Source organism: Podarcis cretensis (assembly GCF_951804945.1).
Source record: "Podarcis cretensis genome assembly, chromosome: 14".
NCBI classification, from domain to species: domain Eukaryota; kingdom Metazoa; phylum Chordata; class Lepidosauria; order Squamata; family Lacertidae; genus Podarcis; species Podarcis cretensis.
The window spans coordinates 53,546,106-53,572,026 of record NC_137183.1 but is presented as its reverse complement, the minus strand read 5'-3'; the positions used below and the strand labels follow the sequence as shown (position 1 = coordinate 53,572,026).

Genomic DNA, 25,921 nt, shown 5'->3' with positions numbered 1-25,921 from the left:
AACAACTTGGTATTCTGCTCCCCTAGAGGAACTGTGTGTTATAGCTGGGGATTTTCCACTGCAGCTGCTATTGTTTATAGTTAAGAAGGAAGCTTGGGAATTGTGTGAGTGACCTTGATTTCTAGAGGCAAGCAATGGAAGAGAAACAACCAGACAAGTTACAGCCTCCAGATAAAGTATCAACAAGAGCAAAAATTAAACAACAGCAGCAGCTGCAGGCACAGCAGCAACTCCAGCATAGAAGAACATCATCAGCAGGACTCTCTGTCCCACAAGCCACAGAAAGGGAAGAATCAAAAGGAACAGGATCGGATTCTGCAACATTAGACAAGATTTTATCGGCTCTGCAAAATTTGACAGCTAAGATTGATCAAAATACTTCAACTATTAAGGACCTGGGGCAAAAAGTAAACGATTTGGGGACGAATGTGAATTCTAACACCCAGGCGATTGACAGACTGGTGCAGGAGTCTAAAGAGACAAAGAAGACAGCGGAGGAAGCCAAAGAGAGGGTATTGGCAGTAGAACAAAAGATACCACCAATAAATAAAAAATTGGACGAATACAAGGTACAATTCTCTTTGATTGAACTTAAAGAGAAACAGACCAACTTGAGAATTAGATCGGTCCCAGAAATAGAAGAAGGAGACTTGATAGAATTGTTGACATCGGAATTTGAGGAGTGCTGGGACCTGGATCCAGAGAAAGAAGAATTTAAGATAGTGAGTGCTTTTCGATTGGGAAGGGTTAAGAGGAAAAATAGGCCGAGAGACTGCTTGATTGCTCTAAGGACAAAAGAGGAAAGAGATAAAATACTGAGTCTACACTACCAGAAAGCACTCGATATCCAAGGGGTGAGAATTGAGATTTTTAAAGATATCCCGAAATACCTGCTTGATCTTAGAACCAATTACGGAAATTTGGTGGACCTGCTAAAAAGAAACGGAATTTTGTTCAGGTGGGAATTCCCACAAGGCCTCTCGTTTACATTTAAAGGAAAGAAAATTAAGATAAGATCAGAGGAAGATAAAGAGAGTTTTCTGAGAAATTTTGGAGAAGAATTACAAAGAGAGGCCAGAACAAAAGACTCGGAAATATTAGGACTGGGACCACCTGACTTAGGAAGAACTCTCTTGGGACTGGACCAACGGAAAGAGATACCGCCGACAAACCAAGAGCAACTTCTAGGAGCAACTGGTGGAACATCAGAATAACAACAACATGTCTCTGCAGATGTTAACTTGGAATGTTCGAGGTTTGAACTCCCCCAGCAAAAGGAAGAGGATTTTTCATATTCTGAAAAAGGAACAACTGGACCTAATTTGCTTACAAGAAACACATATAACAAGACTCCAAAGGAAATTATTGATAAATAAAAAGTTAGGCCAAGACTTTATTTCATCAGACAAAGTAAAAAAAAGAGGAGTTGTGATCTACGCAAAAGAGAAATTATCACCAAAGTTTCTCCTTAAAGATGAACATGGACGATTTGTGGCAATTGAAATACAATTCCAAGGAGAGAAATTAGTAATAATTGGAGTCTATGCACCTAATGAGGGGAAATCAGAGTTTTATAAGAAACTGCATGAGACGTTAATGGACTTTATAGATCGAAATATCATTTTGATGGGAGATATGAATGGCGTTGTCTCGACATATATGGATAAATCTGAAAGACAAGTAGTCACAAAAGATGGAAGACTACCAAAGACCTTTTTTGAATTGACAGACAATATGGACTTGATTGATATTTGGAGAACTAAAAATCCCCTAGGTAGAGAGGGGACCTTCTTCTCTGAAGCCAATTTGACCTGGACTAGAATAGACCAAATTTGGATTACAAGAGGGATGGCACCCAAGATTCGAAAGGTGGAAATCTGCCCCAAAATCTGCTCCGACCATAACCCAGTGAAGATGGATATGAAACTAACACCCACTGGTTCCTTTAGATGGAGAATGAATGACACCTTGTTCAGAGACTCTGAAATTGTGAAAAAGGCCCAAAAAACACTAAAAGACTACTTTGAGATAAATTTGAAGACTACCGTGGAGAAAAGAGTAATCTGGGATGCAAGTAAAGCCGTAATGAGGGGGTTTTTGATCCAGCAAAATGCTATAAAGAGGAAATTTCAAGAGGAGAAGAAAGAAAAGATTTTAGAGAAAATTAGAGAAGGCGAGAAGAGATTAAGGACTAAACCTAAGTCACAGGACATTCTACGAGAAATTAAATTACATCAGGCACAATATTTGAAAATGGTTAACCAGGATATAGAATGGAAAATTAAACAAATGAGACAAAAAACCTTCGAATCGGCCAATAAGTGTGGAAAGCTGCTAGCTTGGCAGCTGAAGAAAAGACAGAAATTAAATACTGTTACCAATCTTGAAGTAAATGGACGAAATATACAAAACCCACGGGAGATTCAAGACTGCTTCCAGAGATACTTTAAACAACTGTATTCACAAGGGCCACAGAATGAGATCAAAATCGAGAAATTTTTGGAAACAAATGGATTACAAAAAATCTCTCAAGAGAATAAATTAATACTGAACGATAAAATTTCTGAACAGGAGGTTGAAGGTGCCATTAAGAACTTGCAACTAGGCAAGTCTCCAGGCCCGGATGGGCTAACCTCCAAATACTACAAAGACATGAAAGATTACTTAATTCAACCTCTAATGGAGGTTGGCAATGAAATTATGGAAGGGAAAAGAGCGCCGGAGTCGTGGAAAGAAGCTTACATCACGCTTATACCGAAAAATGAGATAGAAAAGACACAACTAAAGAACTACCGCCCCATATCCCTACTTAATGTGGATTATAAAATTTTTGCTGATATTTTAGCTAGAAGATTGAAAAAAGTTTTAGCAACAATGATTCATAAAGACCAAGCTGGCTTTCTCCCAGGCAGACAATTGTCAAATAACACGAGAAACTTAATTGACATTTTAGAAAAGCTACAAGTTAATATAAATACAAAAGCTGTTTTAATATTTATTGATGCGGAGAAAGCCTTTGACAATATTTCCTGGAGCTTTATGAGGAAAAATTTGCAAGGGATGGGGGTTGGAGAAAAGTTTGGAAACGGTATAGGCGCGATTTACTCAGAACAGAAGGCGAAATTAATAGTGAATAATGCAGTAACGGAAGAAGTTAAGATAGAGAAAGGGACACGACAAGGCTGCCCAATTTCCCCTTTGCTTTTTATTTCAGTCCTGGAGGTCTTGCTGAATATGATTAGAAGGGACCAACAGATTCAGGGTATACAGGTCGGGGTTAAACACTATAAACTTAAAGCCTATGCAGATGACTTAGTACTGACGCTACAGGAGCCAATCCCTAGTTCTAAAAGAGCACTGGAAATAATACAAGAATTTGGTCGGGTGGCAGGTTTTAAATTGAATAAATCAAAAACTATGGTTTTAGAGAAAAATCTGACAGCAGTAGAGAAGGAAAGGTTTCAGGAAGAAACAGGTTTAATATTGGTGAAAAAAGTGAAATATCTAGGGGTGAACTTGACTTCGAAGAATGTAAATTTATTTAAAGATAATTACGAGAAGTGTTGGTCAGAAGTGAAAAAAGATCTTGAAATTTGGACAAACTTGAAACTTTCCTTACTGGGTAGAATTGCTGTTATCAAAATGAATGTATTGCCAAGAATGTTGTTTTTGTTTCAGACGCTACAAATCATTGACAAAATGGACTGTTTTGAGAAGTGGCAAAAAGAAATTTCTAGATTTGTCTGGCAGGGCAAAAAGCCCAGAATAAAATACAAAATTCTTACTGACGCAAAGGAAAGAGGGGGGTTTGCCCTGCCGGACTTTAAGTTATATTATGAAGCAGCAGCTTTTTGCTGGCTGAAGGATTGGCTACTTCTTGAAAACACGGATATTTTGGATTTGGAAGGATATGATAACGTTTTTGGGTGGCATGCATACTTGTGGTACGGTAAGGCTAAAGTGTACAAGACATTTAAAAACCATATTGTCAGGAAAGCATTGTTTAATGTCTGGATGAAATACAAAGATTTATTGGAAAATAAAACCCCTAGGTGGCTCTCACCTATGGAAGCAAAGGCCTTAAAAAAACTCAATATGGAATCTAACTGGCCAAAATATTGGGAAATTCTGGAGCAGGAGGGAGATAAAATGAAATTGCAAAGCTATGAGAAACTTAAGGATAAGGTGCGAGACTGGTTACATTATTTTCAAATAAGAGAGGCCTATCATTTGGACAGGAAAATTGGCTTCCAGGTGGAAAAATCAAAGTTGGAAACAGAATTGTTAGAACCCAATGCTAAGATATTGTCGAGAATGTATAACTTGCTGTTGAAGTGGAATACTGAGGATGAAATGGTAAAATCTGCTATGATAAAATGGGCACAAGACGTTGGTCATAACATTATGTTTGTTGACTGGGAACGGTTGTGGACCACCGGTATGAAATTCACGGCATGTAATGCCTTAAGAGAGAATATTATGAAAATGATATATAGGTGGTACATGACCCCAGTCAAACTTGCAAAAATCTACCATTTGCCCGATAATAAATGTTGGAAATGCAAAGAAACTGAAGGGACATTCTTTCACCTTTGGTGGACGTGCCCAAGGATCAAGGCTTTCTGGGAGATGATATATAATGAACTGAAAAAGGTATTTAAGTATACCTTCTTGAAGAAACCAGAGGCCTTTCTTCTGGGCATGGTCGGCCAATTGGTGCCAAAGAAGGATAGAACTTTCTTTATGTACGCTACAGCAGCAGCAAGAATACTCATCGCAAAGTATTGGAAGACACAAGATCTACCCACTCTGGAAGAATGGCAGATGCAAGTAATAGACTATATGGAACTGGCTGAAATGACTGGCAGAATTCGAGATCAAGGAGAAGAGCAGGTGGAAGAGGACTGGAAGAAGTTTAAAGTTTATCTACAAAAACACTGTAAAATCTTTGAATGTTGAGGACATTGAAAAGGAAAGAAGGGGTTCTAGTGACTGAGTTAAATAAGAGCACAAAGGGAGGGATTAAGAATCAAAATGAACAAAGATTGAGCTTGCTGAACTAATTATTACATAGAATACAAGATCGGGAGGCGGGTGGAAGTAAGGAAAATAAGGTTTTGAAGGTAATAATTGGAAAGTGAGGGATTTTTTTTTTTGTTTTTTTATGTTAAAATCTCCTTTTTTCTCTTCTTTTTTTGTCTATGTTTTTTTTTTCTTCTGTAATGTTTGTGAAAATTTTTCTTTTTGTAATGTTTGTGAAAATTTGCTTTTTTGTTCCTTTTTGTGAAAAATGCAATAAAAATTATTTAAAAAAAAAAAAAAAACAACAAGATGGATTTTCTCCTCATGGCCTTTGTATCAAATCCTGGAGCCCATTCCATACATGCATATTAAAAACTTTCAATCCTAAGTTTCAGTCCTAAGGACACATACTTTTCTGTGTGTGTGTGTGTGTGTGTGTTTGACTTCCAAGTATGGTATAGGTGCTGAGCAGCAAAATGTGGGAGAACTACTGATTGATTGCAGGAGCTGGATGAGACCCAATGCTATGTGAATCACAGATGGAATATAGCAAAGATGTTCATATCCCCACCCACTCAATAATAGCGGAGACCCCTCCTTTCACCACCATTTGTTTGTCTTTCACAGTTCTCTTATGAATCAAAATAATGTGTGTTGTGTGGTGACTAAAGAATGAACAAAAATGAATAGGAAAGAGAAACTAAGGCGAGGCTAAACTAATAAATAGTGAGGAGGAGGGGGAGGAGGAGGAGGAGGAGGAGGAGGAGAAGAGGAAGAAGAAGAAGAAGAAGAAGAAGAAGAAGAAGAAGAAGAAGAAGAACCACCACCTTCTAACTAGAATGCTAAATGTCCATAGATGACCTAATTGTCACCGGTCTGTTTCATGGAGCAATTTGGTTTCATCCATTAACCTCAACTGTAAACACCACTCGAGAGTGCTTAACCCAAGCCACTTGATCTAGTGAACAGTTTGATTCAACAATGGAGCCTATTAATCTCTCTACCAGCTTAGGGTTGTGCTCTGTTTATATGCCGCATCTGTAGAATACTTTATTTATTCTTCTTCCCTTCTCCTGGTAGAAGATAAAAGATCTGGCAGGAAGAGGAGATTAAACAGAAAACTAATATAAACGAACCCTATTCATCTCCTGGGCACTCTGCTTTGCACAGAAAAACGTGGTTGGAGGGGGGAGATTTGCTTTCTCGTGGAGCCAAGGATTGAGCAAGTTCGCAGAGTACCTTTAAAATTTAAATAGCAATCCTCCTCTTGACAATCAAACTAAACCTTTTCAAAGGCTGCTCCTCCCTTAAGCTTTTAAGGAAAAGAAGAAAGCTGAATGGCAAAGCGGCTTCTTGCACTGTATAAAAAGGACAAGAGAGTTTCACATGCTGGATCCATTTGGTTGCCCTTTTCCAGCCTCCTCCCAGAATAGGAAACATTCCATAAAAATGTCAACACCCCCTTCGCCTTCCTCTGGGGATTACTGTCACTTGCCTGACACAGAGAGCCCAGAGAAGCTCCGCGCTGCAGTGACAACAGACACAACAGGTCAAGCTATTAAATAAGCCTCCATTATACTGAACAGACAGTGCTAATCTTTCATTTTGCGTAAGCTACCCTAGAATACATTTCTCAGGCTGTACTTGTTCTCTCTCTTTTTTTGCTGCAGCTCACACTATCTGAAATAGCTCCCATTTTCAGTTGTCAGTTTTCAAAAACATAACATCCTACTGTGGATGGACACTACAGTATTTGATATGAAATGAAGTCCCGAGAAAAAAAAGATTCCCCAATAAGATTGGTTGGGGTATATCTGTAGGTCACATCAGGATGTGAAGTGAAATCCACATGGCTGGCTGAAAACAGGAGTCATAGAATGATAGAATTGTAGAGTTGGAAGGGACCATGAGGGTCATCTAGTCCAGCCCCAGCAATGCAGGATTATTTTTTTTGCCCTATGTGGGGTTCAAACCCACAACCCTGATATTAAGAGTATCGTGTTCTACTGACTGAACTATCCATGTGATCAGGTGTACTCACCAAGAATCTTCCATGTCTTGCCACCTGAATTAGATGACTGGCCACCTTTGCTTCTTCCTTTGGTTGCCTTAGAGCAGTGGTGGCCAAACTTGGCCCTCCAGCTGTTTTGAGACTACAACTCCCATAAACCCTAGCTCGCAGGACCAGTGGTCAGGGATGATGGGCACTGTGGTCCCAAAACAGTTGGAGGGCCAAGTTTGGCGACCACTGCCTTAGAGTGTTGCAAGAGTTTGTCCAAAGTTGGCTTGCATAGGAACTCCAAGGGTTCTTAAGAGCCAACTCAAAGGTCCTCCTCTGGTGCAATGGGTCAATGCATTTGGCTGTGAAACAGAAGTTTGGTGGCTCTAGCCCATTCAGAGATGGCTCTGGGCAGGATTCCTGCATTGCAAGGGGTTGGACTAGATGACCCTCTAGGTCTCTTCCAACTGTACAATCCTGTGATTTAAAGGAGAGGGGGGCTTTTAAAATCCCTCCCCAGAAAGCCTAAGTTCAATATCTAGGCCATAGAAGGGTCCCCTTTTTTTCGAAATCAGTAGAGTGTGCAGATGTCTTTTGGAAGGACTTCCAGTCTCAGAGGGCACTGCTCTGGAATCCCCAATGGGCTCTAAAGCATGAAAGGGCAACAGAGGGGGCGGGGAGGAAATTCTCCTTCCTTATTATTTCTCTCCTTGGTGTGCTGCTGCCGCTCAAAATTGACTGAATGGGGATGGTGCTCTGGAGAGCCCATAGGATGATCTGGGGGGTGGGGAGGACTTTCAAACTATCACCACCAGCCCAGGCCAAATCCTTCAAGGCCAGAGGGTCTGCTTGGTTGGACTCCTGAAATTTGGAAGACTCACTCCCATCACACATACCCCATTGCAGAAACCAAAGGCTATGAAATAAGTGAAGGGCATTGGCAGAAGGCTGGGGCCAAGAGCAGGACTCATCCGGTCAGCCTTGAGAGGCTTTTGCACTTTGCCGAAGCAAAAGCTCCATTTCAGTGTTGGACTTTAACTTTTCAATCATCCATCCATCCTTTCATAATTTTGTTTGTATGCTGCCTTTCCACAAAAAGTTCACAGCAGCTTACAAGAAAGAAAACTGGAAAATATCTCAAAATCACAAGATTGTCACAGTTAAAATTGACCCAAGAACAAATTCATGATACCATAATAAAAAACAAAATAGCAGTAAAATAGAGTAAAAAAATTAAGAAGAAATGGGTATAAGATGAGATAGTCAAAAATAATATTGATAACACAGCGAAAAGAAGAAAAGAAACGAAGGAAGCCACATATAGGTGGAGGGAAGTCAAAATTTATGTCTGTATGTTAGTTTGTATGTTTGTTTTCTTTTTTGTAATCTAAGTTGAGAGGTTCATGTATCTATGTATAATAAGTTTGTTTAGTGTTCTGGTTTGTGTTTGTAAGTATTGCATTTATCAATAAAAGTTAAAAAAGCCAAATATATCAATATTTAAAAACATTTCAGTGCTATAAATATAGCAAAATTAACAACTTCCTGCCTTCTGACAACAGTAAAGATAACAAGACAGCCTGACAGTTTCAACACGGTGAAAGAAACCCCTTTCCTATGTTGTTGCTCACAGTCTCTCTCTTGCAACAGCTTCTTATAAGGCTACCAAGGGCAGGGCAGGGGATAGCTGGCAACACCCCTCCTATAGTGTTCCTTCAACTAGCTTTTGCCAAGTGCTCTGTTCAAGGTCTGAACAGACATTCCCCCCCCCCCCATGAGAGCTCAGAGTCTGGCCAGGACCACAGGCAGACAAAGGAGAGGGGCAGGGAGAGAGGCTTCCTTTTGGAAACCTCAAGGGTTGTTCAAGAAATCCGCTTTTTCAGAGTCAAATCAGCTTATTCCTGGATCTATTTGAGGAAGGGGAAAATTGATAACAGGAAAAGAATAGGAATGATCAAAATCCTGCAGCTGAAGAAGCATAGCTGGAAAGTGAGTATTAGCAATAAAAAAAGGACGGCCAGCCTGCACAGATCAACCTTTCTGGACCATTCAGCTTTTACTGCCTTGCGGGTGAAGCAGTAACAACAAGCAATTGTAACCGAAGAAGAGGCAAAAATGCCAACAGAGCAAGGCATATAATGTTGATGGCAGCAATTTCTGGCCCTGCTCTTTGGCCATGACTCCTGGCTTGTTCTGTGGTCCTACTGCCTTGGTTAATCTTCTCTTCTGAAGGCTCACAGCTGACTCTGGACTCCTGGCTCCAAACTGCTGCCCATCGCCCAGCCCTGACAGTCTCCCTAATACTATGTTTACCTTTTTCTTAGGGCTCATCCACACTTTCACATGCCCTGTGTCTAGAAAGCACTGGTCCAAGTGACTGACCACTTGACCCACGCTTTCTAGCCATGGGTCCGAGTGGTTTCCCCTTTGCTCCATGCTCCTTTCCCAGGGAAAGCTCACTCCTTAGTGTTAAATCAGAGCAGACATCAATCCGGATTAAACCTGAATTGCTGTTTGCTCCGACGGAATGCTAAAGAGCAGTTTTCCCTGGGGGAAGGTAGCAGAACAAGAAGAAGTGCGGACAAGCTCTTGGCTGAATGGCACTGAAGGAAAAGCACTGTGTCAGGTCAAGTCGTCCAGGCAGCAAACAATTAGTCCTCCGAGATTTGGACTTGCCAAACTACCTTCTTCTGCAACAAATAGCAAACGTTATAAAATCTCAGGCTACCTGCACATCCAGGGCAACGGGTGCTACTGGTCTTATTAAAGCATTCTGCCCTCAACAGAAACAGTGAACAAATTGAGGACACAGCAAGGTAACAGGCACACATTATAAAAACAAGTTCCTGTTAGGCTTCCTGGTGAAAACCCCTCACAGTATTAAAACTTTACAGTTTACAGTCTACCGATTGTATTGAATACCCATTCATGGACAGTCATTTTGAGGGCTTACTTGGGCTGCTTGTTTGCACCTTCTTTCCCCTTGTCCTAGATGGGATGCATATATTCCATGTGAATCACAGAGGCTAAAATGCAGGAGGCTAAAACGCAAAGGCTAAAATGCAGGAGGAGGAGGCAGGTTATGAAACGATTGTCAGGATAAGGCCTGCAGGGCAAATACTGCAGCTGACTCAGAGCCTGCTGATCCTCGATTTTAGGATGAGGACGCTTGCCTCTCTCCTAGAATGGCATTCATGAAGGCTGGAAGTTAAGCAAAGTTGTCTACACTGCAGACCGTATCATTATTAATCCATCCCAATGTTTAGAGGATTAGAGTGCAGTCCTGTGTGCCCTCTTTGTTTGTAGTTTTGAGAGCATCAGTTTCCCTGTACTGCTAGCCAGTGACCATTTCTGTGGTACAAAGTCTTGCACGGTCAACAACCCACTGATTTTTACAATAACTGCCCTGTATGAAATACAACACAGTGAATCATTCCTTCCTTTGCATATGATGAACACAAACCAAGACACAACAACTTGCCTAGGGTTGCCACAGGAGTCCAGGACCAGCCAGGATTGAAATCTAAACTCCACCTGGCATCCCTTTCCATTACCCCTCCCCAAAAGCATTGCTGACAGGAATGGCTCTGTACTTCCCTAGGCTGTGTCTCCTTTTTGTTTCTGTGCTTCCAGACAAAACGTTTGTGAAATTTATGCACAGAGAACTAGCCTGTGGTAGATTACGATGCCATCAGCTAAAATCAACGGATTTGTCTGACAGCGTGTGAGAGTTCAGAAAATCCCTTCGTACCCTTCAGGATTATCAAAGCAATTTCTGTAGGATGTTATCAGATCTCGACTGAGCTTCTTACAGATTTTTAGAGGTGAATTACTATATTTTCCAGTTGACAGTATCATCCCTATTTCCAGGACAGTCTCCTGCAAAGCCTGATATTCTGGATTACATCTGAAGGCCACTCAAAACTGCATGCCGAAGCCCATCTTTCTAGCCCCTGAATATTGTGGTTGCATTTATATTCCATAGTGTGCGTGCTGAGCATGGCCAGATAAACAACAGAGTGATTGAAGTACAAGGTAGGGCCCTTGGCTAAAATAGATACTCTGCAGCAGACCAGATGTAGCTTCCCCCCCCCCAAAAAAAATTAACATTCATGTAAATAAACATGAAGCCTTTCCATTTACTTTGAAGCCCTACAGACATGGATAAAGTATGTATCCACTGGTGTATGTGTGTGTCTGCATGCACACACACACACACACACTCCACTCTTCCTTGACTGAATCTGTCTCCTTCATTTGTCCATCTCAGTCACCTTGATTTGGCAGGAAGAGAGAGAAGCAAAGGCTGCATCAGAAATAAGGGTGGTATGGTTGGTGTGTGTGGGGGGGGAGAGGAGATCAAATGGGCAGAGGAAGAGGCAGGGAGGTTCAAAGGTATGAATAAAGGCTGCCTGCTTCAAACCTGAATCTCACAACCTGTTGCTGAATTGGGGATGTGGCAGCCACAGTTTCTCGGCTCTAACCCCTGCCCCACCTCCTTTTCCTTCTCCTAGGAGCAGGAGAAGCCCTCACTTCCTCATCTCTTGGTTGTCGGTAGCAGACTTCATGCCTCTGCAGCATGAGCTGGACCCAAGGAGAAGCCTTACCAGTGGTGGTGAGAGGGTGTGTTCCTCAAGAGAGGAGACGAGATGGGGACAGGGAAGAAAAGGCTCTTAGTGGAAGATGCATGGAGAGTGAAGAAGGGCAGGTGGCCTTCCACTGGACTCTGGGACTATGAGAGCCCTGGTAAAAAAATGCCAGCTCAATTATATTTTATGAGAGTGACTGCCATGACAACAAGCCTAAGCCGAGCATCAGGATTACACCGGGGCTGCATAATTGCACTCCTGAGCAGTGAACATCCAGGCAGTCGCCCGGGCTTCTTAAGTCAAAGATAATGCCATGTGCAACAGGTCTGAAGAGCAGCAGTGACTGGGGGGGGGGGGGCGAAGCTCCTCCCAATTAGAGTTCTGGGGCAGAACATTTGCCAGGGGAAATGGTTGTTCTTTTAGAATAAAATTTCTTATTTAAAAATTATTAATAATCCACATGCACATTTGCAAGAGAAGAAACAGGTACCCAGGCTTCGCATGATTTCTTACGCCTAGCCAAGAGAGACCTGGGAGGGGAAGGGAGGAAAATAACAACTCCAAATAAAATGTCTTCGCATAAATGGGTGAAAATCAGTTTTGCCGCACTTACTGTTCTCAGACAGCTCGACAATGTAGTGCAGGACGGGGCTGTTTCCATTGAAGGGACGCACCCAGGAGAGGACCACGCTGCGACTGAAGGAAGCGTTCAAGGTAGCCAGGAGGTTCTGCGGTGGGTGAGGCAATTCTCTGTGGAAAGCAGGGTAGGGAGACCAGGAGAAGAGGGCGTCGCAAATTAAAACAAAAAGCAAAGAAGGAAGAGGTCCACCTGTCACTCTGTAGGTCACAGACAAATGTTTAAATGTTTAAATGCTTAAATGGATCAGCTTAATGTAAAAGTGAAATAATAATAATAATAATAATAATAATAATAATAATAATATTCAGAGCAATGCTGAGTTTTTGTGTGGTTTCTCAGTGGTGATTTATGTGGAAATTCCTAAGGTTGACACTTAAATAGCTAATGGCTCTGTTACTTAACATGGGGAAAAAGCCAGTTTTCAAATTTGTTTTTTTAATTGAGACAACTTGGCCCATAAATTCTTTTTACAGCGAGTTCTTAGTAATGGAATAGCTGTAAAACATATGAATAGGAAACCAACGCCTGAGGAGAAAGGGGGGAGGAGAGATGATTTAAAGTGGAATTTTTCATACTCGGGCGAGCAGAAGACACTGCCACCATCCATGAAGAGTCCCCAGTCAAAATTATTGTACATACTCTTAGGTTGCTACCATTTAAGATTCATGCTGCAGCCTCAGCCTGGTAGATCCCTAACAAAATAGAGGTGTTGTTCTTTTCTAAACCACCCAAGCGAAAAATGCCTGCAAAAAACACTTGGGAATGCTAAATGGAATGCTTAAAATCTAAAGTAAAATGAACAAAACATAGGATTTAGTAAAGCACACAATATCTAAAAACAGACACACAAATTATGAAAAGTAAGCACCCACAAATATGTGGAAGTAGATGGGTAAGGAATATTGCTTATTGCCTCAAAGCACTGGGAGGACTTGCTGTGAATCCCAGCCAGCCAAGGCTGTACAAGACAAGTCCCAGTGTCTGAAGCAGAATAGGGGAAGCTGCCTTAGCTGTCAGTCCATTTGTCCATATAGTTCAGTATTGTCTACACTGGCGGGCAGCAGCTGTTCAGGATTTCAGAGAGGAGCCTGCTTCTGCCCTGCCTAGTATACCAGGAAGTGAACAAGGAACCGTCTGCCTGCAAAGTATGTGTCCCACCCCCGATCTATGGCCCCCACTGCAAAACTGAGAAAGGAGCCTTTTACCAAATCAGACTATTGGTTCATTTATCTTAGTGTGGTCTACACTGACTGGCAGCTCCTGGACAAGGCTCTTGCCCAGCCACTACCTAGAGATGTCAGTGTTGGAATTTGCTTGCAAAAACATGTACCGTATTTTTTGCACCATAACACTCACTTTTTTCCTCCTAGAAAGTAAGGGGAAATGTCTGTGCGTGTTATGGAGGGAATGCCTACGGGTGGCATGCCTACGGATTTTCCTCCTCTAAAAACTACGTGCATGTTATGGTCGGGTGCGTGTTATAGAGCGAAAAATACGGTATCCTACCTAACTTCCCCCCTCTCTCCTCAGATTGCAAGAAAAATATTTTATTTTATTTATTGCATTTTCATCCAAAGGTGGCATATGTGGTTCTTCTCTCTGCCCTCATTTAATCCTCACACAACAACCCTGTGAGGTATGCTAGGCTAAGAGGCAGTGAGTGGCCCAAGGGCACAACCAGTGAGCTTCATGGCCAAGTGGGGATTTGAACCCTGGTCTCTCAGATCCCAGTCTGATGCTGTAACCGCTGCGCAACACTGTCTCTCTCCCAATAATAAATCAAAAGACTAACCATTTGCTAGCCATTAATGGCAGACCAGCACCCATCACCTGGAGTGGCCCACTCTTCCCAGTCACATGATGGGGGTTGTCTTTGCCTACATCATGAATTTAAGTGAGATAGTAGCAGGTTTCGGGTGCCATCAGTGGGCAACGATCCCACCATTCAGGTATATATAAACAGATAGATAGACAGATAATTGGGGTGAGGGGTGTTGAGGGAGGGAGTTTGCATTCTCTGCCTCAGCTGTTTGAATGTCTTGTGTGAGACCTACTCATACCTAAAACGACCCGGATCTTTTGCTTCTTGGCATTTCCCATCAAAGTGAAGCCCAAATCTCTTGCGTGGGAAAAGCAACCATACTAGCAATTTGTCATGGACTGCTCAGTGGAAGTTCTCTCTCAATATCAATTATTGCTGACCCTGGCTGGTCAGACCAAAAAGCAGTAATTGTACTTGACATTCTTTAATTAAAAAATGTACTCATTCCTTTTCATAATTTATTAAGCTGCTGCACACTGAGCACCGTCTAAAACCACAACGAGTCCACATTCATAAACAAGTGCAATTTCAGCCCAGGGATGTGGCTTTAAATCAGAGCTGCAAAATGCATGCCCTGAATTTTAGATTCCTTCCTGTGGTTGAAGCGAAGAGAGGAGAAAAGAATTTAATTTTGCATTAACTTTGAACCGTGGCCCATAGTTTATGTAGCCCACACCAGGCTGCATAGCTCAAACTGAAAAACAAAATTATGCTTGGGCTAACATAAGGCTGTAAGAGCCCTGCTCCATCAGGCCAAAGACCCATTTTGCCATCTGCTCTTACAGTGGTCGGCCTGCAACCAGGACCTGAGCTCAACAGCCCCCTCCCCCACCTGCCATCCTCAAGAACTGGCCTCCAAAGACCTTCTGCCTCCAGCCGTGGAGGGAGGACATAGCCCTTGTGGCTAGCAGCCATGGATGGGCTTGTCCTCCATTAAAAGATGCTGGAAGTTGAAGACAGAAAGGGCTTTTTCTCAAACTCCAAGCCATGAGGCAGCTTTTCTGCACCATCAAGCAAAGGAAGGCATTCTTACATCAGTGGAAGCCAAATGTCTGCACTGACTTCTGGTAGCACCAGGTCCCGATACCTCGTGGGACCTTGAAAGTTGTGTTGGGGGCCCTGAGATATGGGTGCTAAGCACCCACAACATTTTTGTGGGTGATTGGGCACCCAGAGCCCCCTATAGATGGTGCCCTTGCAGGAGATTGAAGTGCTCCTTGCAAGCAAAGTTCCACTGCATAGAATGGCTGGAAAGGGACCTTTTCTACTTGCTTCAGAGGAGACCCAATGTAAGAATCACATACTGTTTGTAACTGATCATGTTACTGAGATCTGTCACGTCCCAGTTAAAGCCAGCCATTCTGTAGCGCTGGCAGGATTCTGCAGGAAAGCGGTGAAATTGATCAAAACAGGAATGTATGGTATCTTGGAGTGTGGGTTTTTCTTTTTTCTTTTTTAATGTTACAATGTATTCTTTTCCATATGTAACTAACTCTGGGAACTTACAGGGAAGAGAAGGTTAATCAATAATTGTAAGAACTTTTTTTTTTTTTGCTTTAACTATTTATTTTGTGCTTTTCATCTTGTGAACTGCCCCGAGATCTTTGGGGAAAGGGCAGTATATAAATTTAAATAATAAATAAATTGATAAATAAATGGTACCTAACCAATGCAGAGCAAAAGATGCAGTTGTGGATTCAAAGCGTAAGATCATAGAATCATACAGCTGCAGATTGGGAAGGGGCCATGGGGGTCATATAGTCCAACCCCTTGCAATGTACTGTAGGAATCTTTTTCCCAGTGTGGGGCCTGAAGAGAGGAGAAAATAATTTAATTTTGCATTAACTTTGAACAGTGGCCCATAGTTTATGTAGCCCACACCAGGCTGCATAGCTCAAACTGAAAAACAAAATTATGCTTGGGCTAACATAAGGCTGTAAGAGCCCTGCTCCATCAGGCCAAAGACCCATTTTGCCATCTGCTCTTACAGTGGTCGGCCTGCAACCAGGACCTGAGCTCAACAGCCCCCTCCCCCACCTGCCATCCTCAAGAACTGGCCTCCAAAGACCTTTTCCCTCCAGCCGTGGAGGGAGGACATAGCCCTTGTGGCTAGCAGCCATGGATCTCAGAAGCCATGGCTTCAGGCCCCACACTGGGAAAAAGATTCCTACAGGCTCTACCAACTGAACTATCCCAGCTATAAATAGTGTTTGCAGAGGCACCAGGTTGTTACAGAAGCACGAAGTATGAACATGCCTGTCATTGTACATGTGTTTATTGGCTAGGTCTGTTTCCCTGTCACTTTAAAGATATCCATTCAAAGCTACTCTACGGTTACCAGCCCAGACTGCTCTCATTTTGCTCAAGTAAACAGTTGATACAGAAGGGAATCGTTTCTGCCTGTTTCAAATTCTAGCCTTTAGTGGAAATTTAAAAAGGCTCCTTGATATCTGAAACACTGAACATCTAGCTTGTCTATGCTCATCAAGAAAACAGGCTTGATCTCCATTTGGTGAAACTCTGTAAAAGCTAATATTCCTGTTAGGTTACTTCAAGTTTAAATGCAAGTTCCTGTTGAGCAGATAGTCTTGCAAGACTCCCTGCAAATTTTAATATTGATATTTTGGAGCATCGATCAATTTGAAGTTCTTGAACTGTGGAATTTGTATCCCTCTTCATTAGTACACTGTGTGCTCATTAGAGCTGATACATTGGAGCAAACTCATTTTGTCTCCTGTATCAGGTATACAGTATAGGCAGTCACCTTGAGTCCACACTAGCAAGGGCAAACCATAACAGGTCTTTGGGGCTAAGCAGGCCTCCGTACTAACTTGTTAAGGCCATAAAATATAAGAGCAATGAACTGTTGCCTTCTGAACTCAGCAACTGCCAGCACATGATGATGCTTATATACAGAAGTCCCTGGAGGCTGAGGAAATGAGCATGCAAGAAACATCTCTTGCCAGAAAGGATCATTTACAACTGAAGAGCACCTCTTGAGCGAGGAAATGTATTGGTCTCTAAGTTGTACACAAAAGTGGAGGTTAACCATTATTAATCTCTCTTGAACAAATGCCTCCATGTCACATATAGGAGAACACTAAAATTAAGAGTGAGGAGGGTGAGAAATTAGTTACCACCACCATTGTGAACAGTTCTGTCCATCTTTCATTGGGAAGAAATTAAAATCTCCTTGCTCTAAACATCCATGGAATTATTGCATACTAACAGGATGTCAGAGTGGGATTGGGGGAGGGAATCAATATTGGGCTACTTCTATGTCAGATCAATATTGGGCTATTTCTATGTCAGAACAATTTACTTATTTCACAATATTTATATACCAGTTGATTGTGGTAAAACCTAAAAACTGCGCACACACACACCCAAGAAAGAAAGATTGCTAAGTCAGAGGCTGCTGAATGACCAGCTGGGAAATTGGATTGGGCCCCTGAAACTGGTGGTCTGGTCCTTGTGTTGGGTCTTTCACAGAAGATGTCCCCAAACTTGGACTCACCAGAGGAACTGAGTGCTTCCCATGCTACCATGCATGGTATTTGGGAGGCCATCAAAAGGCAAAGCAGTGCTCCGCTTCAGACCAGGATGCGGGCGATCAAGTCACCTCAGGCTTCAGGCCAAAGTGGGTGGGGCTGGAGATGAGACTCCTAAGGCCCGTTCACCTCCAGTCTTTGTTGGAGATTCAGGATAGAAAGAACGTAAGAACATCAGAAGTGCCTGCTGGGTCAGATCATTGACCCATCTAGTCCAGCAACTTGTTCTCACAGTAGCCAACCAGATTCTTCTGGGAAATCTGCAAACAGGACCTGAGCACAAGAGCACTCTCTCCTCCTATATTTCCCAGAAATTGACATTCAGAAGCATTGCTGCTTCCAATTGTGGAGACAGAGTACAGCTATCCTGGCTAGCAGCCACCAATAGTCTTATCCTCGCCCATGAATTTGTCTAATCCTATTTTAAAGCCACCCAAATTGGCGGCGATCGCTGCTCCTTTGGGAGTGAGCTCTGCAGTTTAAATCTGTGCTGCATGAAGACTCCCTCTCTTTTATCTGTCCTGAATCTTCCAGCTATCAGTTTCATTGGATGTCCATGAGTTCGAGTGTTATGAGAGAAGGAGAAAAACAGCAGAATTCATTTCTGGAATCTGGTGCCACAAAATGTGGTGATGTTCACTAGCTAGGAAAGCTTTAGAAGAGGACTGGACAAATTCATGGAGCAATGTTTACCAATCATGGTCATAATGAAACCTCCAGGTTGAGAGGCCTATGCCACTGGAGACCAACAACTGACTTTCATGCCTTGCTTGTGGGCTTTTAGAAGCCATCTAGCTGGCTACTCTAGGAAACAAGAAAGACCAATTGCTTGACCCAGCCAAACCCTTCTTCGTGTTCTTAAACAGTTCCTCATCCTTTTACAACATGGTGTAAAGAATCACCCAAACACATGTGTGTGCTAAAACCATTTGCAAAATGCACACGCACCAGTTTTGCTTCAGCGCTTATCTAAGCTCTAAACCATCAAAAACAGTACACTGTTGGTGACAGTCTCCTGGGACTCTGGCAAAGTCCCCATTTGCCTTCCTATATAAACATGAGAGGACTGTTTCACTGCTGTAGTGAGGCTGGAGGAAAAAAGGTAAGGTATTCAAAAAATGATACATGGCAGACACAAATACCCTAATGTTTGAGAAACAGTTTGTGACTGCCAGAGGATGGCTGAAGAAATTTACTCAACAAACACCCACAGAGTATCTTACAAAATTAGCTAAAAGCAAGCTATTTGCTAAGGGAAATAAACTAGGCATGTTTTTGGAAAGATTTCTCAGGGAAAAAAAGAGCCCAACAGCAGGTAATTAGAGAGACTGTGACTGAAGAGAGGATTACCAAGAAGGCGAAGGAGATTAAGCAAGCCTCCTTGTCAATTTGAAAAAGAAGAAGAGAAAAAGCTTTCCTTCCTGGTCACAAAAGACTGTCTAAGCCAAATCTGCCATGAAGTTTGACTTGTGGTAAGTGGTTCAGCAGGAGGATATTTTAAAGGGGAAAGGCGTCCTCGGTCCCTCAGGTCTCCTTTGTGCAGAGGAACCAGAGGCCACTGGAGCATTTGGCTCAGCCTTGCCTGCACTGACTTGCAGCAGTGCCTCTCCTGCATCACAGGCAGCGGCCCTTCCAAGCCTTATCTGGAGCTGCTAGGAGCCGAACCTGGGACTTGCGGCAGGCAACCCTTCCTCTAGCACAGGAAGCCACAGGCGTAGCAAGCCCAGGTGGTACCCGGTGCAGAATTTTTTTTGTCAATCCCCCCACATCGACAGCTCGGGGCAGGCTTGGGAGTTGCGGGTGGGTGTCAAATGTCATCTCCTCAGGGATGAAACCTGGGGTGGTCCGCCCCCCTTCCTACGCCTCTGTGCCTCCACTGCCATGACTCCCAAGTACCCTGAACCATCGGGAGAAGGGGGGGAGCTATGACGCTTTGCCGGGGCACTGGTAAAGCTGCGCAGCTCATCCTCTTGGGAGCCACGGCTCCCGTTTGTCTGTCCGTCCCCCTCCCCGGCTCACTGGAAAGTGGCAAAGCAGGAGCCGCTTACGGTGAGCTGGGGAGGCACGGCTTGCCGTAAGCAGCTCCTGCTGCCGGCGGACAGATCCCGCTGCCATCCGTATGGCACTCCAGTGTCACCAGTGGCAAACTCCTATGTACAGTGCATATGTGGCATCACTACACACAGTGCACACGTGCGACACCACACATGCGTTGTACATAGCGGTTTGCCACTGGCGACACCTGAGAGCCATACGGGCGGTGGCCGGATCCTCCGCTTGCGGCTGTAGCGGTGACGGAGCCATCCCAGCACCGTCCGTACGGCGCTCAGGCTGCAGCCGCGAATGGAGGATCCTCCACATGTGGCTGTGGCGGCGCGATGGCTGCTTGTGCAGCTGTGCCCAGGGGCGGCAAGGCGAGCATCCCATGGGGTGCGTTCTTGTCACACACACACCCCAGACATGGCACATGGGCCGAACTGCCCACCCTGCACACAATGCCACTGCAGGAAGCAGCTTTATATGGAATGTTATCTATTATATACCACTTGATTGTAAAAACAAAGAAAAACCTCAAAACAAAAAGATGATTTTTAAAAAATCAGTGATGAGCTAAACACAGATCAAAACACATACAAAAAGTCTGTATAACTGGGTAGGCTTGCCTAAACAAAAATGTTTATTAGCAGGTGCCAAAAGAAGTACAGTGAAGGCACCTGTTTTATGTCAAGAGGCAGGGAGTTCCAAAGCATGGGAGATGGATTTCTGACAGATGTGGAAGAGGTGTTTTGAGACTCCTGTAACAGGGCCAGTTCTGCAGATTGAAGTGGTTGAGTGAGCCTGTTTGGGTAAGGTGATCTCCCAGGTAAACCTGTCCTGAGTCATTAAGGGCTTCATGCACTAATAGTAACACCTTGAACCTGGTTTGGTAGCAGATTGACAACTAGAGCAGCTCTCTTAGCAGAGGTGTTATATGCTGGCAAGCACTCACTCTTGTCAACAATTGTGCCACAGCAGCATTCTGTCTGCCTGCAGATTTAGGTTGAAACTCAAAGGAATCCACACCCGGAGCGCATTTCAGGATCATACCATTGATCCATCTGCACTGCCTGGCAGCTGCTCTCAGTTACAGGCAGGGAACTTTCCAAACGTCACCTTCAGATTCTGGGGATTGAACTTGATGCCTTCTGCATGCCAAGCATATGCTCTTAACACTGTGTTCCAGCCCCTCCATAGATGTTCATTCTGTATTAGCACTTAAAATATCTCATAATTTTGCCTCCTTACAGTTTTTTTGTCAGTAACGATCTGAGAGAAACTTGAACGTACTCTGGAGAAGACATTTCAATTTCACTTGCATGACACTAAATTTGCCTATGGATCTGACTCAAAGAAAAATTGAGGATCTCGCCACTTCAAACCTGTGTTCCATATAGGGACATGAATTGCATTTGATGGGGAAAGAGATTTGTGTATGTGTTTGTGTTTGTGTATACATGTGTTTGTTTTCCCCCATTGCAGGTACATTATGAAATAGGAGTAATTTTTCTCTCTTGGATAACAGCCCACCAGAAAAGCCGGAAATTACTAAAAGAAAGAAAAAACCACCCTTCTCTATTGTGTGGAAAAGATAATCTGCTTTCTGCCTGACTTCTTTCCGATTGTTCTCACTTAGATGAAGCATGCAAAATAAAAAGTACAAATGGGAAGAGACAGTCAGTGCAATTTAAGGAATATATGGAGATGGAAACCACAACAAGATGGTTTTTTAACAGGGTGTCATTTGGAGTTTCGTTACTATACATCTGTGAGAATCACTATTATTAACTCTCACTTAATAATGGACACATTCAAACTGTGTTTAGTTTGCATTGTTTGCCTGATGCTGGCATCTAGTCTCTTCTTTCTGATGCTCCTATAAATTGCCCGTGATGATGATTCTGAGACAACATTTTGGGGGGTGTATGACCATGGAATGACTCCTGCCACCTGACTTGTTTCACATTTGAGAGGTTTGGGAAGAACAGCAACTATGGGAAAGGAAGTGGGCTGTGGGAGAGAAAGGAAGAGCCCACCAGATCCCTGACCGTGAATGTTTGGTGTCATTGGCAGGAATCTCAGCATAGAGACAAAACACATGCTTGGTTTGCAGAAGGTCCCAGGTTTAACTTCTGGTGTCTCCAGTTAAAATAATCACAGGTAGCAGGCTGGTAAAACCCCCAACTTTAGACCTTGGTTGGCCCCTGACCAGAAGATGGAGATTACAAAGGATGGTAAGAGTTCAAGGGCCTGGAGAGGCCTTTCACAGTTAAACACTCTCAGCAGACATCGGCCTTTTGGCTTCAATCACAATTTTAAAGCCAGACCCGTCCTTGCACCAAAGTCCCTAAAGAGGCACAAGAGACAACAAATTAAGTACGGGAGGTAGCAATCTGTTTGGAATTTTCTCCTCAGCCCTGGATTTCTACCAGCAGCATAAAATGCACTCCAGGATAAGAACCAAAGGAGAGGATGTAAAAATGGATGGCTTCAGAACAGAATTCAATCTAGGCTTGGCACTGAAGAGGTGATGCTGTAATGAAACCAAGATGGATGTAACAAAATCTCAGAAATGTGCACGTTAGACAGCAAGGCTGAAGAAGCAGCCTCAGGCATCTTCTCCAAGAAAAGATTAGGTACAAGCAGACGGCAGAAACAGATGGCTTTCCAAAAAATATTAGTACGCAGGTTTACTCTAAGCGTCAGTCATATTAGAATATCACCTTCTCTTGCTCAACAAGACTGACTGCCTCACTCACATTCTACTTCCATCAGAGATTAGGGATCAGTTCAGCCAAGAAAGAACAATCAATGCAGGCCCTTTTCAATTTCATAGGTCTCAACAGAGCATTTCATTATTATTTTTAAAAACCTGCTTATATGCTGCCTTGAAGAGTAAAAGCTCTAAGGCGGCTTCCATAAAAATAAACAGTACAAAACAAGTGTAAAACAAAAATATGAATTACTCAGAAAGCAAAAAAGGGGAAAACCAGGAAAATAATAAAAGCCAGAAAACAATAACCAAACGTCCAGCCCAGAATTAAAACAAACTCCAAACCAACAAGGAAGCAGAACATTTTTTTTAAGCCTTCAAGTAAAAGCCAGCAAGAATGGGGTGGGTGTTGGGTGTGGTTGTGAATCAGATCTTTCCCAAAGGCCTGTGGTGATGTGGCAGAACCCAGTTGGCAGAGTCCCAGAACTGTAGGGCTACTATGGAGAATGCTCTCTCTAAGGAAATCCCTGGTCAAATTCAGACCATGGTCAGGGACTCCAGGGCTTGAAGCTCATGGCTGGTGCCTGGGACTCAGTCTAATGAATTACCTGGAACTGCATGTTCTGAGCAGGCTCATACAAGGGAGTTTGGAAAACTACAGCAATCATAATCTGCTTGGGCTGACCCTCTTTGGGCTAGCCAGTTTCTGGAAACACCATAAGTGTGGTGAATCAGATTTGAGCTTAAATACCACTGGAGACAATTGTACTAAAGTAAGGAACTGGCTGTGTTTCTTATAACAATTGAAAAGTCAAAGCAGAAGTTGTGGGGGAGTGGAGTAAAATAAGATGGAGGTGCCAACCACTTGCAGTTTCATTCAAAGCTGCCTGCGCCTGGGATACTCACATCACTTCCAAGCGGGCCACCCTGGAATCATTTCCTCCAGAGGATGTGACTTCACAAGTGTAGTCTCCGATGTCTCCGGACCACGTCTGGCTGATGGTGAGGCTGCCATCTTTCTCCATGGTGATTCGGGAGCTGCTAGATGGATTTATGACAACGTTGTCCTTCTTCCAAACATACCTGATTGTCACAGTATTTCAGACCGTTAAAGTCAGCTGTCTATTTCGTTAAAAATGATGAAATATCAAGTGCTGAAATTATATGGTAAAAACAGAGCTAAATAACTATGTAGAACAGAGATGCTCACTCGCAACCTTCACCAAGGGCTCATTTGGATGCAGTGAACGTCTGGCAGGCCGGCAAGACTAATAAAATGTACGATAGTTCAAGGTGAAGGGTGCAATCCTACTCCTTAGAAATCAATGGCAAATTTCCCATTTATTCTTTTTTAAACAAAGCAGGTTTGAAGTGATGGTTGCCAGCCTGACCCAGGCTGTACTTGGTTTGATTTTGGATCCCAGAAAAACACGGGAGCAAGGACATACAGTACCCTGGCTGGATGTGTGTGTTGTTGTTGACCTGCACAACTTGACTATACACAAATAAACAACTTTTGTGCTTGACTCTAAAATAGGCTTTCAGACCCATCAGAAACTAGTGGGTACCACTGCAGACCTACCTAATCCTGAACCTCCACTTGGCTTCACACCCAGAACCTGTCAGGTATCAGATACAGTGGTACCTCGGGTTACATATGCTTCAGGTTACATACGCTTCAGGTTACACACTCCACTAAGCCAGAAATAGTGCTTCAGGTTAAGAACTTTGCTTCAGGATAAGAACAGAAATCATGCTCCGGCGGCACAGCAGCAGCGGGAGGCCCCATTAGCTAAAGTGGTGCTTCGGGTTAAGAACAGTTTCAGGTTAAGTACGGACCTCCGGAACAAATTAAGTACTTAACCCAAGGTGCCACTGTATTTTATATTTCAAGAGTCGGAAAACCTACTTAGAGCCCAAGTTTTACTTCATTTAAAAAATCCGTTTTACCATAGAAGGCAATAAGAGGTTTACACAATGCAAGTAGATGTACTACTAATGGATGCCTCTCTACCGCTGACCTGTCATTGCTCTTTTTCTCTTTTCTACGTTTCTTAGACTGAGTCTATGTCACAGGAAAGGCTACAGTATTTCTTGTCTTCTTCCCCGCTTGCCTTTGCCTCTGCATAAAGGTAAAGGTAAAGGGACCCCTGACCATTAGGTCCAGTCGTGACCGACTCTGGGGTTGCGGCGCTCATCTCGCTTTATTGGCTGAGGGAGCCGGCATACAGCTTCCAGGTCATGTGGCCAGCATGACTAAGCAGCTTCTGGCGAACCAGAGCAGCGCACGGAGACGCCGTTTACCTTTCCGCTGGAGCAGTACCTATTTATCTACTTGCACTTTGACATGCTTTCGAACTGCTAGGTTGGCAGGAGCAGGGACCGAGCAATGGGAGCTCACCCCGTTGTGGGGATTCGAACCACCAACCTTCTGATCAGCAAGTCCTAGGCTCAGTGGTTTAACCCACAGCGCCACCTGTGTCCCCTGCATACTTGGGCCCAATTTTCTGTGAATTAGGGCCAGAGTTTACAGGCGCGTGCATGGGCAGGCAAAATGTATAACCAAGGGCTACAACAGCTTCCTCCTGCATATATCTGAATTTAAATTGCACAACACAAAACAGAACAACAACAGTGAATTTGAAGGATATTTGTAGTGGTTCCTTTAGTATACAAATCACAAAATGTACCCTGGCCTGTCATACAAGGGTGTTGTAAGGAACACAGAGGAATTGTATGTAAGAATCTTTGATGCTTGAAATACACTACACAAATGCTAATTATACTTAGCTTTAAACCTTTCTGATTTTTTATTCATGATCCATTTAATACTTTTCTCCCACAAGTGATTTCAATGTTATGATTAATAGAATAGAGCTATTCTAAACCATCTATAGCAGAGCTCATAGTCATAATCCTACCAGCCCTTAACAGGGGGAGTGGGGGGGTGGCGACAGCAGAGAAAGCTTCTAAAATACCATCCTCTTCTTAATGCAAGACTTGATGTCTTTCCTTTCTCTTTTACACAAATGCCGTTGTTTAACATTTTCTAAAGGGAACTGTGGCATCCTTCCTTGGCCTTTCCCCTTTTCATTTGCCTGTCTTTCATTTGTGTACATGCTCATCCTGTCAAAGGAGCAGAGAGGGAATTCCTCTGACTCCTTGCTTGTAGAATCTGGCAGTTTAAAGACATATTGTACTTTCTGCAAGGCTGATCGGGCGCTTTGTTCAAGAGCAGAAAGGATGCTTTCAGGAATTTTCAAGACTCTCTCTGCAAACGTTCCTACAATCCCCTCAAATCACTTTGGGTTTCATTCTCATTAAGTATCAGCTTCTGACAAGTCAGTTTTATTGATATTGTATTAACCTTGACAGTAAATCATGGGTAGTTGTATTGAAGTCATGAAGTGGAACGCAGTTCATTGTAAATAATATATAAGGTTGAAGTGGAGAAATAAAAAGGACTTGACATGAATAATAGCTCAACCTGCAACCCCAGAGGATGCCATCACTGGGAATACCAGCACAAAACCAGGTGCCTGGATAGA

The 25,921-nt window shown here is 43.2% G+C and overlaps 1 protein-coding gene across 8 annotated transcripts in view; it reads right to left on the bottom strand.

Moving 5' to 3' along the window:
* SDK1 (sidekick cell adhesion molecule 1) overlaps window positions 1-25,921 on the bottom strand; it is a 659,529-nt gene that overhangs the window by 195,584 nt on the left and 438,024 nt on the right. For 6 of the 8 annotated variants that reach the window (XM_079953648.1, XM_079953647.1, XM_079953646.1 and 3 more), the window contains 2 exons: window positions 23,280-23,456; window positions 12,224-12,360 (listed from right to left, as the gene is read on the bottom strand). In XM_079953648.1, the coding sequence (XP_079809774.1) occupies window positions 12,224-12,360; window positions 23,280-23,456 (314 nt within the window). The remainder of the gene's footprint in view (window positions 1-12,223; window positions 12,361-23,279; window positions 23,457-25,921) is intronic. The other 2 variants (XM_079953649.1, XM_079953650.1) reach the window with 2 other exon arrangements.